The sequence below is a fragment of the Anoplopoma fimbria genome, chromosome 4 (assembly GCF_027596085.1).
Source record: "Anoplopoma fimbria isolate UVic2021 breed Golden Eagle Sablefish chromosome 4, Afim_UVic_2022, whole genome shotgun sequence".
NCBI lineage: Eukaryota > Metazoa > Chordata > Actinopteri > Perciformes > Anoplopomatidae > Anoplopoma > Anoplopoma fimbria.
Window position 1 is genome coordinate 7,240,829 of NC_072452.1, and position 19,766 is coordinate 7,260,594.

The 19,766-nt window shown below is 44.5% G+C and overlaps 1 protein-coding gene across 1 annotated transcript in view; it reads left to right on the forward strand.

The window, feature by feature from the left end:
* The first annotated feature begins 924 nt into the window (after positions 1-924).
* LOC129090108 (rho guanine nucleotide exchange factor 9-like) overlaps positions 925-19,766 on the forward strand; it is a 35,346-nt gene continuing 16,504 nt past the window's right edge. Inside the window, exons 1-3 of the mRNA XM_054597626.1 lie at positions 925-1,715; positions 4,063-4,189; positions 4,292-4,398. Coding sequence (XP_054453601.1) covers positions 975-1,715; positions 4,063-4,189; positions 4,292-4,398 — 975 coding nt within the window. The 5' untranslated portion in view covers positions 925-974. The remainder of the gene's footprint in view (positions 1,716-4,062; positions 4,190-4,291; positions 4,399-19,766) is intronic.

Below are 19,766 nucleotides of genomic sequence, written 5' to 3' on the forward strand. Positions count from 1 at the left end.
CTGAATGAAATTTGAAAATGTTTTGTTCCTCCAGTTGTTTGAGAGAGAGAGAGAGGCCCGAGACATGATGTCCATTGGAGCTGATAGCTGACACTGTAGAATGAGAGAGGATGGAGCAGACAGACAACCCAGCCCCTGCGAGCAACAACCCTAATGGGTTTGTCAACCGAGTGTTTAATGTTTCTCTGGATGTGGAGAATGAGACCAGCAGTGTTTATATTCAGGAGACTGGGCCAGGGCCTGCAGAGGGGCAGGAAGAGACCCAAGCTGCCTCTTCTCAGACCCCTGTCATGGAGAGACAAGAGGTCAACCGGAGGCCCCGTACCACGGGGGGAATCTGGAGGATCTTGAACCGAAAGAGAGCTGGTTCAGAGCTGGAGCGCAGGCCCCACTCCATGATCCTGCCCGGGGAGGCTTCCATCCCTAAACTCTCGTTTGCTGACAAAGTTCGCTCCTTCAAGAAGCTAAAATCCCCCTCTGTGTTTAGAGGGAAGACAGGGAAATTGTCCACTGCCAAGTTCGGCAGCTCCTTGGTGGATGAGGAATCTTTCTGCCAGGACATAGGCACTCCTCAGCAGTCCGGCAGGAGCACACTTAGACACCGTGGCAAAAGGCACTCCTATGCTGGCCACACACTAGAATTTGACTGCTCGTTCGAAGACATCGACTTCACAGCCCCTCTAGACGACCACCAGCCCGCTGTAACGGGCGAGGCTGTGACTCAGAATGGTTGTAAACCTTCAGAAAGAGTTTGCTATACTAAAAGAAGCCAGGGCAATTCAAACAACTGTAACAAAACAGCTGCCGGCTGCGATGAGCCGAGCGTTAAAGGTAGCCCGAGCACCCACCATGGTAGAGGAAGGAGGCAAAAAGACGTGTGGAGTTACTTGAGGAGGATTTCCCTTTTGGGGAAGGCCAATCCTGTCTACTCCGAGAGGAGCTTTGACTCTGAGCTTCACTCTTTTGACAAGACCATGGACTCAGACTATGGTTCTGTTGACTTTGAGAGTGTCAGAGACTTTCAGCCACCACCCCCGAAACACTCTGACACCAAGGGGCACTTTGGTGGTCTGTTCAAGTTTTTCAACAGTGTAGCGGAGACAGCCAGAAAATGGCGGACAACATCGCACTCCTTCTCTCCTCCAGAGGGAGAGAGGACATCGATGGGCTCCCCACGGGCCCCACAGCCATCAGTGGACAGGATTCACAGTGTGTCCCTGACACTCCACAGTGAAGGACTTCCAAAATCCCAGCATATGCCATCATCACCAGTGACCGCTAAATCCTCACACTCAGGCAGCCTTGACAGCGAGGCTCCAGCACCTGTGACAGGTGGACGATCCCCTAAGGTGGTCCTCAAAGCCTTTAGGGCATGCCAGGGAGCTCGAGCTGTCAATGGCCTTCAGAGTCATGAAGGCACGGACAAACATGTAAACAAAGAGACAAACAGATCCACAGCCATAGTAGAGAATCATGTCCCCCAGTCAGGTCCAACCACAGAGACTAAAGAAGAAGCAGGGGTTGAAAGTGATCCATTAAGCTGTCTCTGTCAAGAGGAAAAGGTAGAGGGGCAGACAGGAAATGAGCAGGATTCCAGGGATGCTCCACCGTTCACCCACCAGATACAGGAAGTGAATGTCCAATCACAACAAGGTGATAAAGAGAGCACAACCAATAGCGTGCCAGCATCAGATTCCACTGAGGAAATATTCAAGGTATGTGTCTTTAAATACAAAGTGAGCTATTCTAATTACCAGCCACTGAATTTGAATAAATGCATTTGATAAATGAGTTATATCGGTAATTTTTGTTGCTAAACAGCATTTTCATGTTTAATGTGTCTCACATTCATTCCATAACCACATTCCATTGCAGGCTTTTTTCCACATCATTAACATTGCCAAAAGCATGCAACATGTAATCACTGCATAAATGCTCAAAGTATCATTTATGTAACTGTTTTAACCATGGTCATTCTTTTGCTTCTTAAAATCATCAACAGCAGATTAGACTCTATATAGCACCAGAGCTGTTACTCATTTCCTAATGATAGAAGTTTCCTAGGTGTGGTTTATTAACTGTCAGGGAGAAACAAAAACATTCAAGACACCAGCCTGTGAGGACATGAGATTGGGCAGCCACTCTGCAGTTGTCCTTTTGCCCCATCTGTTGGAGGGAGGAGGAAACAGGCAGTAATTACAATGGTGGATAACACCATGTTAGTTTGTCCCTTCCTGCCCAGCCAGCCTTGTGTGGCATGAAAGGAAAACCCTATTTCCCATAAAGCTGTCCGTGTATGTGACTGCAGTAGCCCTAGAGCTCTGTGACGTCTGCCCCTCATGAGGGCACCCTTCCCTTCTCACTCCAGTGGAGGCATTAGTCATCCCCCTTCTAGTCACACTGACGAGTCAGGACATGTTAGCCCTAACTGCTGATGACAAAATGAGATGTGACATCTCAATACTCAGCACACTTTCATGCGGGTTTATTATGCAAGGGCCTGTGGGAATCTGTGTTTTGGGAAGGGTGTTAATGTGCATTCCTACGATAATTTAGGAGCAATGATGGCACCAGCAAAATCCTCCCTAATTAGCGACTGTTTACATATTACATCCACCTGTTATTTGTTTTTATTTGCTTCTCTGAAGTTTGAATGCAATTCAGGGTCTTTCTTGGCATTAGCCACTAATGCATAGCAATTAGGAACATGAGCTCATGGCTATTAGAATCTTTTGATATCAAATGAGGTATATTTTAGGGAATCTAAAGAGACGTTCCTCCCAATTCCCAACACAAGAAACGCATTGTTGCACCTTTATCTGGGCCAAATTGCTGAGTATCTGTGCCAATCACAGCTGTGTGAGCAGATTGCCAGCCAGACAGGCTGCGGTGTAAGACAGCCGTGCCCAGCCCTGCCTGACTCCAGCACAGAGAAGACCTCTGTGCCTCGCAGGCCCAAGCGCCCTCGCCCTCGCCCGGCCTCAGCTGTACTGGACCTGTGGAGGCCCAACCCAGACCGAGATCTCTACAACCACTACAGCGAGGTCGGCTCGCTGTGCCGGAGGAGACGCAGGCCCGCTCCCACCATGCAACACTCTCCGGGGCAGAGACGGACGGCTGCTCGCGCCAGGCCCTGCTCTGTCATAGAGACCAGTGTTACTAGGGAGATGCAGACCACGGAGCTGCACCACAGAGTAGGTGTCAAAGAACAAACACAGGCATTCACGCATAATTTCACTGAATGTAAATACACAAACACTGACTTTAAAGCGACAAATAAGCTTTCCCACAAATATATAAATGCACGATTATACAGTGTAAATGCATTTATGTGCAGTTCACATAAAAATGAAAGTTGCATGGCAGAGTTTCGCTAGTTGTCTCCATCAACTCACCGATCAATATACCACAAGCCCAAAAATGAATCAAACACACTACAGACTTTGAAGGGCAGCCCAGAACTAACCCAGTATTTATACACCACTCACTGTTAGTTGCAACAGTGCATGCACGCTCTGCCCCATTTATAGAGGCCAGTATTTCTGGATGCTGCTTTTCCCTCAGCTCACCCCCTCTCCCTCTCCCTCTCTTTTTCTTTCCCTCTCTCTCTCTCGCACCCATTCTTTCTCTTTCTTTCTTCCTGACTTCTCTTTCTCTCTCTCTCTCTCTCTCCCTCAAAGTCTCTCTCTCTTTTTGTCGCCAATTTTCTGCCTCATCGCTCCCATAAGCTCTACCTCTCATTGCCCTAACTCAGAATCGGTTCATTTTAACCTGAGAGGACCGCCCCGGTTGGCATGATGTATAGTCTCTCATGGTTTGCTGCAGGGCATGCACACCCACCAATGCACCAGAATAGACGTCCCGGATGTGAAATACTTTCATTCACTGCAACAACAAAAAAAGGGGACAAGGCAGTTATGGGGGGAAAAAAATCCTGAATTCGAAAATGTTACACGAAAGGAAGGGGAATGTGTCCATTCAACCTTGTGTGTGCCAGGGTGTGTATCAAAGGTTACTCTGTATGGAATATAGGAGCTGCCCTAACCACTCAGTACCCTCTAGGCCTTGTCTCGCCCCCCGGGTGTGTCACCGTTAGAGCCCCCGCTGAGGGTTACTCTCCTGCGGTGCCGATCCCTGCCGCTACCCCACAGCACTCTCGCTGCCTTGGCGCTGCTCCTCCCTCAGTCAGGTAGTCCTACATATTTCTTTTCAACTTTCCATCGTTGATTGATGTGTGTTTGTGAAATTGATCATCTGTTTGCCCGGCCGTCTGCACGCGTCCGTCCCCCAGACGTTGGTCAGTCGTCATCGTCGGTGCGATTGCGGTCTGGAGGCTCTGGTAGCTGCAGGAGGAGGAGGCTGTTGAGACCTGGTTCGGAACCACTGCAGGTCAACGTTGTGAGTACAACACACACCCTCATGAACACACAGACACACACACACACACACACACTTTAATAGAGATAAAACTAGTCACTGCTTTTACTCTTCTTTCTGTCAAGCTTTCAAGGGCTTCACAGTGATTTATAAAAAAATATCGCACAGACTATAAACAATACTATGACCACTATTGTTGTAAATGAGATGATTGGATGTAACATAAAAGCAATACAGCAGGACTATGGCTGATAAATAACCTCTCACTGATACTGATAATATGGAGATGACAGCGCACTGGTCAATGTTTCATCAGATGATGAAGGAACTGATCCGTGGAGATGGTGGCCACGTGGATTAATGTCATCCAGTACTCTGAGGCCATTACTCATCCTGAATAGGCCACCCAACACATCAGATGTCTTTAAATCTCGACGAGAGCTCGTGCAGACAGAAGCAGAGAGAGTAATGGCATTAAATCGTCTTCATATACCTGGTGTTCTGGAATCAACGAAAAAGTGTAACGAGTCTTTGTCAGTTGTGTAAAATAGAACGTCGGGGTAAAACTACTCAGGCAGGAAAACCAGGCATTTGAGAATCGCTGCTTTGATGTGCAAGTGGCCTCGGGGGGATTCTACTGGAAGGAGACGCAGAGTTTCTCTGTAACATCCTGACGGGGTGGTGAACATTTCTGGGACTGCATCCAACCTCTGTACCTACAGAACCGCAACGCATAGAGCGCTTAACACTATCTAAATCATTGTTTGATCGTACTAAACTGAATCTCTGCTCTGAGTCCCACATGCAAGGTTTCATTGACTGTATTGTTTGTTTTCTTTAAGTGAGTTAAAAGGCATCATGAATAATGTTTACTAGCAGTGTTTCCCCCTTAAATATAAAGAAGGAGTGTGCAGAGTGTTGTAAAGCTGGGAGTGTAAAGTTCACGTTTCCGACTCAAATTCACTATTTACTAGCAGCCAGTGAGGATTAACCACAGCATTTGTCGTACAATAAATTGTCCATTTTCATTAGAGATGCTCAACTGATGAATGCTGAGCCCAGGGCTTTCTGCCTTGGCACATCCATGCATTGAAATTTAGTAAATTGTGTTTTCTTTTACGAGGCAATGCCGCTGCATTTGTTCTTTCATTATAACTTTTTGTTTCTTGCTGGTCTAAATAGTGTTTGTGAGCCACTGCACGTTGTTGCCATGACACTCGCTGGCTGTTGTTCATCTCCTTGCTTCTATCTTTAGGCAGCCTTTTAAGTGTGAGCTAAATAGAGAAAGTGTGTGGGTGAGAGAGAGAAAAAAGAGGTGGGAGAGAAACGGAGAGGGGAAGAAAGATGCTCCCTTTTGTGTGTGCACTTTTGTGTCGTGGCCCTCCCCTGGGGTTGGGAACGTGGACTCATGACACCGGAAATGTCTTGTGTGTGTTTGAATGGCCAGTGCAGTTCATTTCTGTCTCAAATGCTGGGATTCAAGACTGCGTCCTGAGCATGGAGGTAGCACGTACACTGTAAATGCTTTATATGTACACTATATGCACAATATGACATAGCATAGTAACGCAGCTGTGGTGCAGTGACACGTATGGATGATGCTTCAACGTTAAATCTAAATTTACATGGTATGGATCTCACGTCCGGATCGGATCGGTTGTCTGTGATACAGTGCGGTGTGTTTGTGTTACATTCTTCCTGTTAGGACGACTACTGGAGCCTGGAGGCCGCAGGCAGAGAGAAAGCGCTCTCACTGCAGTGGATTAACTGCTAATGCTGACGCCTCTCTTCTCCCTTTCATTTAAATGGATTTCTCCCCCTAGTCACTGCCCTCTCCTCCTCTCCTCTCCTCTCCCTCTCCTCTCCTCTCCTCTCCTCTCCTCTCCTCTCCTCTCCTCTCCTCACAACAAACACTTAGCATTGGCAGTCTTTGTTAATTCCCATGCAGATGAGAGGACAGTTCCCTGTGTGTAACTAATGCTGTGCCCGAAGCTCTGCTGTCAACTTGTCAGAAAGGGGGCCCGTCTTATTAGGGGCTTCACGCAGATTAAGAGTTTCAAGAGCAATCTTATATGATTAAGTTTGGGCTAACCCAGGTCGGTCTGGTCATAATCATATTATGCAATGCTATCTATTTATTATGAACGCCTGAGTCGGCAGGCAGTGGCTAGTTGGGGCAAGTAGTAGGGCAGTGTTCAAAGAGTACAACTACCTTTGCATCCGCACTTTTTTTATACACCAGTGCTCAGCTGTTAATTTGACCACACGCACATGGATTCTGTTTATATCTGCCTCCCTCGGCCCCGGAGCCTATGATACACCCTCCTTCACGTTGACGCACACTTCACATGCACACACAATGTATTCGGAATTCATCTGTCAGGGTTTGTGAGTCATTGCATTGAAGACTTCATTATTTGGCGAGGAAGGAATAGCACCGACCAGCGATATCTCTGTCAAACACACTGTGATCGTGTGGCATTGGTCTCGCCCCGGGCTTTATTTTTTAAAGTCGTGGGCTAACCAAAGGAATGGGTCTCCCTCAAAATAGCTGCATGTATGATGTATTGTCCGCTATTTGAGCCACAGGCAAACTAGAATCCTTTATCAGTGTTCATTCGACATCGCCCTGCTGCCAAGGTGCAGGCAGGTGACTTACTGCAGCCACCAGTTAATGCTGTTTTGCAGGATGCATTGGGCTCTAATAGATAGAATCGCCACTGACTGAATCTGAGCAGGTGGTTGTGTCAGAGCCTCCCCGGGCTGTTTTCTTCCAAAGAATAGGTTTCTGCCTGTCAGGTGTGTTGTTGTTGTTGTTGTTGTTGTTGTTGTTGTTGTTGTTGTTGTTGTTGTTGTTGTTGTTGTTGTATGCATAGGCATGCAGCTCCATGCACTTATGTGGTGTGTGTGTTTGTGTGCTAGAGAAAAGAGACGGATCAGGCTCAGGGCCTTTACTCTTATATAACTGTTGAGAGGTTTTCCTTTGCTCCCTACAAAAGCCATATCCACTTTTAGTTCAGATGGCTGCATGTTCCCAGGGACTGGGGGAACCGTGCTGTGTGTTAATTCTCCCACCTCACTGGTGTATCCTGTTTTTACAGTATGTCCGCATTATTTTGTCATATCATGCATGTCTTTGTGCTTTCTTGCAGCTCTGTTTCAAACCTCATCAGGGCCAGTTTATCTATCCTTCCATCATCACTCCATTGCCACTGCCATAGTAGGACAGTGGGGATATATATTGGTGGAAGCAATGTCACAACACGCAGCGCTTTTTGTTTTGAGACTATTTAAGGCCTAAGGCACTCCGGTGCTTGTTATCCAGCATCAGTTGTATCTTCCGGTTAGAGTTTTCCCAGGCTGCTCAGGTGATTTTTACCCACAGTCATCAGCTTCTGCTGTTTGTGTAATACAATGTCTGTTTTCATGGTTATTTGACAGGTTTATGTTTGGGATAAAGAATTTTTCTGGTCTTGAGTCAACTCAGAAGAACGTCACCTTGTGTTAAGTAATATGATGATCCCTTGTTATCTGACAGCACCATCTGAGAGCAGACACCCCACAGGCTAAAATGTGTAACAGATGTCTTTCACAGAGAGATTGTGGAAGTTTTATGTCTGTATTAATGCCACGGATAACTTCCACTGGAGCAATTCTGTTCACCCGACTATAATAATGGTCTAGAATTGGATATTTCTTTGTCTCATTACAATCTCGTTACTCCTCTTACCTCTCTAGGATACATTGCGTTTGAAAGAGGAGGTCATGCCAGTGTGTAGTGGCACCTTGAAGTTGCTCAGCGTCTTCCCAGAGGCAATTTGTGAGATACAGAAATTAAATTGACTTGATCTGACTTTAGTACAAAGACTTATAATATTTCCGTCTTACTTAATACTTAACATTTTTTGCATCAGCTTTCTCTTGCGCCAACCTTTGAAAATGATTGATATGATAAACGAGGGCCTGGCTATCTATTGATGTTACATCGATATCATGATATGAGGCGAGGTATCGTTTCCTGAACTTGCCAGACTGTTGTAGCTTTTCTATTATTTGCCTTTACCCACTTAGTCATTATATACACATTACAAACTTGTGAAAAATCTCGTAGTGTGAGTATTTTTTGAACGCACCAATCGACAACCCAACAATATCGCCGCAAAAATGAATATTAATATATAATAAGCTATTTGGTAAAAAATATATATATATTTGATTTATTCCAAATCGCCCAGGTCGATAAAGAAAACCAAATAATGAATATAACTTTGTAATTCTATATACATTCCTAATTAATATTCTATTGAGCATATTTTTCCATTGCTTTTGTATTCATGCTCAGCTCTCATTCTCGCTTATAGAAACCACTAGAAATGCAACCAACAGTGACATGGGAAACTAGGCAAGCGAGTATTTACACTCACCCGTGGCTTCAATACATTATTCAGACCTGATTAGCGGCTGTCATCTCGCTGCTTTGTCAACTTACAGGCTAATATCTGCTGGCTGTTGTCTTGGGGATCATGTGTGTTTTGCATAAATTGTTGGTATCTTTAAATCAGTGCCAACTCCATCTGCCTTACTTGGAAAATTTCCCACAAAACACCTGCTTTGAAACTATCATTTTTGCAATATTGTCAGTCAACATAATTCTCTCTTTAGTTTTTGCACCAGGTAAGGGCAACATCCTGATGAGACAATTTTAAAGGGGCCCTTTAAGCATTTATTTATTGTAATCAAGGGCATTTCAAGTAACATTACTTTTACTTGTAGATTGTACATTTAGAGCAATGTATTGTCTTCATTGCTCTTAATAACATTTACGTTTACAGTTATCATGTATTTTTATGAGCTTCAAAGAAAACATTCTGACAATGACCTGTCAAGCGTTTAATAAGTAATCATGAATTTAATGATGGGGTGTATTTCTGGCTTTTACAAAACATTTTATTTTGAAAAATTTAAAAACTAGACAACTGCTGTGATTTAAATATACCTTAATTGAGTATTTGTACCCTGAATAGAATACGCAGCTCCCGTCCTTTTGTCCCTGCCTTAAAATAATGAGACAGAAGCTAACTGCCTGTTCATTGTGCTGCTAGTTAGAATGTATCCTGCAGGCCCTTTGTGAAAGATGGGCTGGATTTTTCTGGCAGCTGCCACTTCTTGTGTACATTATTTAGCTTAACTTTCTCCCTGTGACCTCTCCGGCTCCCTGCTTCGCCACATGCGGCGTCAGAGTAAACCCTTCGTCACAGACACGTATTATGCAACCTCCATCGCTCCTTGGACTTCTTCCTCGTTCCCCCTCCCCATCCGCCTCCCTTTTCGTCATCACTTCCATCTCTTTTTCCCCCTCTTCTCAGATCAAGTCCCCCCCCCCCCCCCATCTTTTTCTCGCTGCCTCACATCGTCTCCCCCCATTCGCTCCGTCCCGTTCCTCCCTCCAGGCCCGTGAAAACACCTGCTTCTTGCGGCCTGAGAGGTGTCTGTGAGTATGGGAGCCTGCAAGTTTCTATATGCATCCTAGGTGCAGACATAGATGGAAAGCTTGTTAGTGGATTTTTTTTCCATGACAACACTATGTCAGCTGGAGTCTATGAAGTCTTTGATGGCAGGAATGGAACTGACCTATCAACAAGGCGAAAGGTGCTGGGAAACAGCAGAATGCCAAACAACCCCTGCACCCAAATATGGTTTCACTGCAGAGTTTTGCATTTCAATACGATGTGCTGCTTTTGAACTCTCATGGCGTGGAGGCAGTGAGAATGTAAATCATTTTAGCTCAGAGGACAGGCGGAGCTGTAGATTTTCTTATAGTGAGTCGGCATAATGGTTGATTAGAGGTGGTGGGAGTAGGCTGTTGCAAACCACTGTCTCTCAGATGATGTGACTAGCCTCACCCGAAACTGCAACAATAGAAATCTAAATCTGCTCCCAAAGAGACGCAGCACAAATATCGCACAAACGCTGCATGCAAATGTAGCGGCCAGAAAGCTGGGGATAGATGGGAAGACACTACTGTTCTTACCTCCCAGTGTTTTGGGCTGCAGGTGGCTGACAGTGCTCTGATGAATGATGACACCAGCGAGCTCAGCACACTCACATCCAGCACAGTAAAGCAGTGCTACGCAACCAAGTCCTAGCGTAGGTCATTTGATTTTATCCTTCGCACCGCAGCTGGGCTCTCAAATGGTCAATCGTTGGGCTTTAATTAAGTACACACTGGCGCCGATGCTGAACAAAACACAAATGAATAATGTCTCAACAGTGTTCCTTAATGCTTTCTTTTTGTTGCAGTTGTTGAAAAGCTACAATGCCGTCTTAGGGGAGCTTGTTATAGTGTCTTTTTACAGAGGCACTGTTTCCCTCTATGGGAAATTTGAGGGAAATTTAAGACTTACTACACCTTCACTGAAGAGTTGGGAGCTTCAGGGATTTCAGTTTGCCAGTCTAATGGATATGTAAAGGAGTCAACTTGTGTGCCAGTATAGTTTAACCAACTGGTCCGAGCAGAAGAGGGCCAAATAAATAGAAAATAGGTACTTTAGATCAAATTCATTATAGTAAAATAAATCCAACATAATCCAATAATATAATTGGATCTTTCTTATTTTATTTTTTTTATGAATTTACAAGGTCCTTGTTTTGTTTTATTGTTTGACATTAGAGGAAATATGCTTGAGTCATATGAGAAGATAGATATCTGGAATAGATATGAAGCTGCAGCCAGTAGCTTAGCATAAATACTGGAAACAGGGAGAAGCAGCTAGCCAGGTCAAAAAATAGTGCCCTACTTAATTCCTCATAAAACAACAATAACACAAGCAAATATGTTGCACTATTCCTTTAACCTTTGCCAATACACCTTGTAGGAATAAGTGTGCGCTGCCAGTTCCCCCCAGTGGTTCCAATATGATTTGGATTTTAATAGAGGTGGTGGAAATGTGTTAAGTTTGAGTTCTCTGTGTTATATGCTTTCAGTGATTTATGCACAGGTAATCTTTAAGCTAATAAATTACAATTATCCAAGTAGCATAGTAATGACCAAATGTCTGTCACAGATGTGTGGAAAACAGGAGAGACGTGTTTTAAACTAGCTTCATAGTTCTGTTACTCCTCTGCAAGCTTGTCTTTAAAAAAATTCCGCAAGAGACTTTGTATACCATAAATCCATCCTTGTTCATACAAACACTGAATGAGTAGGAATATTTCTCCTGAAGCAGTTAGGTCTAGGAATGCTGATGTCACGTGGAATGTCTTTAACCCTAATTTCTCCACCCTACTTGGCATGACCTACCTCTCTTATCTCATCTATCTCGCACTATTTTTTAAAACCCTCGATGCTCTGACCCACTGACTTGCCTTCACACTAACGGGCCAAATTGAGCTGAACGAATAAACAGCTGATGTCTGAACAATGGTGACAAAACTGTGTTCAGGAAAAGTCCAGCGGTTTATTTTTAGGGCGCTTTGTGGCTGGAAGGCCTGGGAGGAAGCAGGAAGTCAGTGTGGTTGTCGTGGGGACGGGAGGGGAACAAAAGAATTGGAGCAGACTGGAGGGGAAATGGGTGTGGTGGGCTTTGCCTCCTATTAGCCAAATACCTACTGACCACAAACAGATTCATTCGCTAGCACTGAAATTTGTAGACGTATACGGGGAGAGACTTTCTAAAGACGTAGCTTGCTGGCTTAATGCCAGTAGAGTCAACTCAGGACTGACCTCAGATTAGATCCAGAGTTAGAACTGGAAAGCTCCTCTCAGATCAGCAAATAAACACAAAGGAGAATTTTTTTAATTTATCCAATTCATTTTATTTCTACACTATCTGGTTGTATAATGAGTGGACGTCCTGCAGTAGTCATTGCATATGCAGAGATTCAAAGAAAATCTGCTGAAAGAGAAGAGCTCAATGTCATGAATTAAACTGAGAGAGTTTGACTCATGCACTTCTCACCACTGCTGGACTTAATACAATGCTTAAAAAACAGGAGGGTGTTGAATATTTTACCGTCTTTCATCTAAAGGTGAGAGGTGCACACGTTGTTCCTAATACGGTTGTCAGTGTGGCAGTGATGGATGATGCCAATATTGTAGCAAACGACCGCTGCCTAAAGTAGCATAGCTTCCTGATGATATCCTACCAGGATACTAATAACTATTATGAGCAGATATTGCCCTGATGCATTTGACAGTAGTGTTCTGCGGCAATACTATAATCACAACATGTCTTTTAATTTTTTTGCAGCATTGCATCATCGACCTTGTCAAGGAAGGTGTCGAGGATGTGCATTGTACTCACATGTTTGTGACATTTGTTGACAGGATATTGAGGCACACACGAGGTTCTGGAGAGGGTCCAGTTTGATGACATTAGATTGGCCTCTGTTATTCGCAGATGATCTTCTCCCCTCAGGCTCTATTGGACCACGTTACCCAATATGCACTGGAGTAGTTCTATGGCAGGGGAAAAATATGTCCCAGTCAAGTGGGTAGTGAGCAGCTGCTGCTGTGGAAGGGGTTCATTTTCACAAGTGAGGGTGACGTGTGAGATAGTAACATTGACTGTCAGTTTGGTGCATTGGCTGCAGTAATGGACATTACGTCAGACCCTGGTGAAAAAAGACAAAGTTCACATTTTTACCTTTTTCTGGCCCTGACTTGATTGTTAAAAAGCCGAAATGAAGCTTATCGGCATAATGATTAGAGGATTGGTTCACTTTTTTCATAACTTCTCTTAATACAGCGCTCACATGCCCACATGTACCGTGTAACTGTTCCTATAAGTCCATACTGCCTGTAAAGCAATTTCAAAGTAAGAGATTTGAGACAAAGATGAATCGTAAAGTGCAGCTGGAGTTAATATGAGACTTCAGCAGTCTGAGTTTGACAAATGAAGTGGATATCTTCACAATCTTTTTTTGAACCAAATTACTGAACGGTATTACTGTCTCTCTACCACAGCTCGGCAAGGAAACACTGAAAAACACAAAGAGGGAATTTCACACTGTAGAGACTAACTTTTGGCAGGTACACATTGATTTTGCTAATTCAGACTGCTGAGGCCTCAAATTACTTTTGACTGAACTGTGGACACATGGGCATGTCAGTTTTGAAAAAGTAAAGCTATTATTTTTTTATTTTTTCCCCACATGATCAGGTGAGGAGGCCGGCGAGGACTGACCTCAAATGAGAACCCAATTGAGGGGGGTCAGGTCTTTACAAAGGAACCTCGCCTTTAAGGAACAAGGCCAGTTGCGTAAACCTGACAAAGAGCCGTTACACAATGAAGGGATCTGCATGCTCTGCCTGCCCTTTATTTTCTCTGGACTCATAGCTTGATAAATGGCAGGAAATATTGATAAACGGATGGATGGAATAAAGCCTTCACAATCCAGGCATGTGCTGTAGATTTTTATCTGCACTCATTAATTCATTGTCATCATTAATTTCCATTGGGAAAACGGAAGGGTTCGGTGCAAGCTTGCATATTATTTGATGAAATCATTTCAAACATTGCTGCACAACACAACATACAATGCAGTACACAGTAATACCATGGCCCTTCTGCAAATACTAACCATTAGAAGCTTAGATTTGGAAGCTTTACATTTGTGTTGCAACTGTCGTGGTTGCAACTCTTTAGTACATAGGTGATGAAGGCACAATCGTATGAGCACATATTCCTAAAAACAAGTCATACTGATTAACGGCACCTGAGCTTGTTGTGTACGCAATTCATGTACAGTGAGATTAATTTCAGTCTTATTTAACACACGGTTCTGTGCTGGTGGGAGATATTTCCCCTCTCTTTTGTATATGCATGAGTATATTAGCATTGGTGTCGGTGCAGATTTAGACTTTCAGATGTGACCTTTGTTGTCTAAATGTCAGGGAGATTGGAGTGGGAGCCCACAGAGGTAGGGCAGGCTTATGTAATCTGCTCACTCTGCGTTTCACACACACACACACACACACACACACACACACACACACACACACACACACACACACACACACACACACACACACATGCACACACACGAGCACAGAGCAAGACAAAAAAAGCCTGTTTGAGGACGGTTCTCATATCTCAGCTGTGATGTCTCGTACAGCAGCTCACTAAAAAAAGAAAGCCTGGCTTTCAGGAGCCACTGCTTTTATCGGCATGTATGTGCAGAGAGTGCCTTAGAAATAATTTATGGCTTTAAAAATACTGATATAGTGCACTCGTTTGGTGTTATTCTTTTAAATGCATTCTCTGGGTCTTTGGATCCATCTCGAAGCTCTCGGCTGCAGTTTTGGGGGGGTTGTGCCTGTGTTAGATGGTTGACTGGGTAGTGGCTGGAGCTGAACTGAACTGATTCTCCTGTTTGAATTAATTTGTGTTCATGTTGTGCCATCTTCATGACCTGCCAGCCACGAGAGGCGCAGACAAGCGCTGCAGGCCGGGATGCGCTTGTGTTCACCTTAAGTATCGATGCGAACACGGAGGCCAAGATAACACTGTGCATGCCAATGGCAAACACGTGCATCAGATGGGAACTGGAGCCATTTTGTCCCGTCACTCACTAGACTGAGCCTTAAGGGAAAGACTGTTCAGAAAAAAAAATTTGAATACAGAAAACACTTGCCTCCTGTAGCTGTGAAAGGTGACTCTGAAGTGTTTGGAGCTCGCTCCTTTGTGGAGAACTTCAGCAGTAGTCTGCACAGATTCACGGTGGTTACATTCCAACAGCAGTTTCATGGTGGAAAAAAAAGGAAAAGAAAAGACTTCTAGGAACAGTCCCGAAGCACAACCCACTTCTCTGGTATCCATCCCATATTCTCAGTATGTTACAAACCGTTCCAAAAGATATCAACCTGCAACAGAGTTTGTTTATGTTCTCCCTGGGTATAACAAGCCCACCAAGCTAGCAGCAACTGCAGCGTGTTCATTCTGCTGTATTCCAGTGCAAATGTGACAGTTTGGAACATATTGAGTGTATCGAATGGCAGCTGCAGGAATGGTTTAAGCAGTTTTCAGTGACATTTTGATACCTTGTTCCTGCCATGAAACTGAGTTGCCACTCAAATGTATTGTAAATGGCATGATTTCAACCTGACTACAGCCTCTGTCCTCTCTTACTGACCAGACTATTAACAACAACCAGCAACTTTAGTTTCTACTGCTACAAGGACAAATCGCTGCTACTTTGAGGGTAAAAATGATTCACTCAAAGGAATAAATCTTCACACAGGTGTTTTTATTAACTGTTAGCTTCATGACGCTTCATGTTACTCTGTTTTTACAGTTGTTTTGTTCAATATGTCAATGTCATAATGACGTTCTGAGCCCAGGGCGTCACATGACTAAAGCATAACCACATTTTTCCCGGGGGCTTGAAAATCAGATTCACCATAAGTACTGGGCAAACTCAGCGCTTCTGCATATATTCTCCTGTTCCACAAATGAGGTTGTGTTAAGTTTAGAGGACTCTAGACACACACACCCTCTAGTTGAGGTTTGGAGCGGTGTGTTTTTTTGTACCTTTGGTGGGTTAGAGGTTTTTCTGAGCCCCATGCTTGATTTCAGATTATGTCCTGCTCAACATTTACACAGTAGCACACTTTTCACATCTGGAAGCTGCCTCTGCAACCACATTCTGATCCGTGGGTCCCTGAGCAGCTCCACTAGTGCAGTTTGAGGTTAACCGTGTTGCTCAAGGGCACCTCAAAGGTGGTAATGAGGTCGGGACACTCTTCCAAACCAGTTGGCATCCATTGTGCAAAACCCAGAATGTGATCTCTCACTGGCCCACTAACACCGCTGGAGAGGACATTTCCCTACCTATATTAAGTGTATAAATCCAGGGTTGTGTAAATGTGTCCTCACAATAGCATACACGAGTAAAATTATTATTTAAATGTATCCACTTAATGCTTAGAATCCTAGTTTCACTAAAAGACTGTATACAAGAAGTGGACATAGTTGTCTTGACGTCACCCATTGGTTTGTGGACTGCCATTTTGCAACCTCGAGTTCAGCGTTTTGGCGATCACCATCTTGGATTTTGGCCGTCGCCATCTTGTTTTTTTTGCAACCAGTGAACTGAAGTGACCATATTTGGTCAGCGAAGAAGAGACACCTTAGTACAGACGCAGTATACAGCTCTGGTAGCAACCTGTCAATCACAATGTAGCCCTGCCCTAAAGCATACCCTGCTTTATCTTCTATTTGACTCTTAATTGGACCCTAATTTACTAAATGCATCATGCTGTATTGAAGAAGACTTGAAACTTGCGATTGAGAACATAAATTCATGTCGACAATGTTTACTGAGTTAATTAATCAAGTGACAATAGGGCCATTTTCTCATAGACTTCTATTTAATCAGATTTATTTTTCCAGCCAGCCCCCTGCTGGCCAAAAGATAGAATCTAAGTGTAAGACACTTTGGCAATGGCTTCACTCTTCAGAATGCTTCAGAGGAGGCTGCCGCCTGTTCTCACTACAATATGCAGTGTAAATGAAATGGTAGCTTCACTTATTTTACACAACATCAATTTACAAGTCATAATGAGAACTGCTAAAACCAGATGCAGGTCTTCTGTTTGTCTGGAGGAGGTTTATCAAGTCTGAGAATGTCATTCGGGGTTAGGATTACACATTTTATAACAGACAGCCTGCTGAAGGTGTGGAGTTTAAATTTGTTTGGTTTTTTTTACCAGTAAAGACATTTTCATAGTGTGCACAAGTGTGTTTTGCTGGGGGGAAAATAAAGGTTGACCTATGAGTCTGACCTCTGAGCTTCATTCATAACATATCTTCTCCATGAAATGAATGTGAATTTGAGTTCAGACTATTTTATATTTAAGATGAACTTAAAATTTGTCGGCTACAAGGGAGAGTACCAAACATTTCCCTCTCAATGCCCTGTATCACATATTTCTCTAATCATAACTTTGTGTTATGATGACTTAATTAGATCTTAGAACTGCCTTTTTTTTTTAACATGCATTTTGATCATACATGATCAAAATGCATGTTTAAAAAAAAAGTATGTAAGTAAGTAAGTAATGTACAGATTGATGGATGGCACCTTTAAGTGCCTGCTGCTCGTTGCTCTGGTGCACCAGTGGCAATGCATGGGTGCAAATGGGGTTGATGATCAGATCAACAGGCCTGTACTGTATCTGATTGATGCGTGGCCACCGACAAATTGGCAGAAACGGCTGACATTACGCCAATAAAATCATAAGATGGTGATCACTTTGAGGAGCGTGCGCCCCCGTTATCCTGACATTTATTCTCCTCCATCACGGGCCGCTAATGACAAATGATAAATCAGCGCGGCGCGGGGGGGGATATTTTTAGACTTGGGGGTGGTGATTAATGAGGTTATGATTCTGGCCTCTGTGGTGGAGGTAGTGAGCGAGGGGCTGGCCGTGCCCCTCCCCCGCCCCGACCGTAGGTGATGGCTGGAGCCGGCAGTCTGGCGGCGGAGCGCTGATCAGCATTAATACAGCAGCACCGCCTCTCAGCCTCGCAGCCTCATCTGGTCCCCCACTCACCGGAAGGCGGCTCGGCAGCTGCGAACAGCCTGCGAACAGCCTGCGCACAGCCTCTCTCTTGTTTGCTTTGAGAATCTATTGGCCTGAGAGTCGGTCGGTTTAGGGGAAGAGGCGAAACACCGGCAGGTGTTGACTAGCGGGGAGAAATCGCGGTGCAGACTGATGACGATGATGATGGTGAGGAATGATGCATCTCTTCCCGTGCCTTTATGAATTACATCGCGTATTGTGAAGAGGCGTAGAGGCATCTATTTTTTTTTTTGTCTTTTGCCTTTTTTCCTTTTTCCCCCCCTCATGTCTTGCCTCTCTGTAACGGTGGATTCCTCCGTGGCTTTGAGGCTCAGGGTCTAGACGTGGAGAGCTGAATTCCGCCCGTCCTCCCGAGAGCGCATCTCAGCATCGGCCCGCAGCGCTGCGCCATGGCCTTGGACGTCCAGACTTGCGCGGTGTTCACGGTGATCGCGGTTCTGGTGCTTGTGAACGTGCTGTTGATGTTCATCCTCGGTACTCGTTAATGGATCGGCGCTTGGGGCCCGGTTCGCAGCGCAGCGCACTTTCGCTCCGGAGAGGAGAGAAAGGCAGTGCGCGTTGGTCGAGAGCGGGGACACCGTGCGCTCCATCACGGCTACGCGTTGAAATGAATGACGTTGGTACAACATAATGTCTTTCTGTTACCCCCACCACCTCCCCCTTCTCCCCCCAAAACCCTCCGTTATGTCTTGTGTCCTCTCACCGTTTGTGATAGCTAGTGTTGTCTGGTGGTGGTCGTAGTTGTGCGGATACAGATCCGATGATGCTCTTGCCTTTTCTGTGGTGACTGGAAATTCATATCCCCCGCATATAAACATGTCCCCCCCCCTCTCTCCCCTACGTCGATCTCCCTCTCTCCTCCATGTTGTATTTTGTGGATTATGCGCATGGATTAATTTCATTCTATAGTCAGTGGGGTGTTTTTTTTTAGAGGAAAAATCAATCTGATGGTCTTGTTTTTTTTTAACACCAGCCCACTGCTGCGTCAGGTCTTATTTTCCTATTGTGATCCACTGCCACATCCACAATATGGCAGCTGATAGCTGAGCAGGGATCTCTCTCCACTGTAGTAAATGGGATATTTTGTAGCAAATAGCGGTGCAAGTGAGATGTTGCTGCTGATCGTAGACTCTAGAGGATCATTCTAATCTCAGCTGAGCAGTAACCAATAGCAGGCAGGGCTAGGCCTAATAAAGGAGGGCCTCCGTCACTCCAGGTTTCCCCCATTTTAGATGCAGCTAAACTCAGCTCCCATTTCACAGCCCTACAATATTCACATTTCTCCAGTTTACAGCATTTTAATTTGGCACCTGTTTCTGCAGCCTACCCTTTATTGCGCCTGGTCACTAAATCGTGTCTAATCAGAAAAGCATCAGTAAATATGCATATGTCTTACATGTGAAATGTCCTCCAAGTGAAGGCATGTCAGTGTGGGGATAAAAATGCCCATTTCTTTTTTTTAACCCAATAGGCAGTTGCATAATCTAATAAAGGATTGGAGGCAGGTGTCATGAATGTTGAATGAATGTCAGAAATAGATATGCTAAAAGCCCATCCCAGAGCCGTCTATGACAGTCCTATAAATAGGGATGATAGGCTGGCTAGGTTTTTAGAAGATACTGTATGTGCTCTCTCACACTCAAGGCTAAGTGCCGTGCTTTTTCTTTATTCGTGTGTATGTGTGTCTAGTTAAGTGGTAAATGTTGTACTGTAGGTGTAGAAAGAAGATATTGGCGACTATGTATTATGAACACGAATAGCTCCATCACATGCTGTGGCATGTGGGCTGGTGTGTGTCTTCATC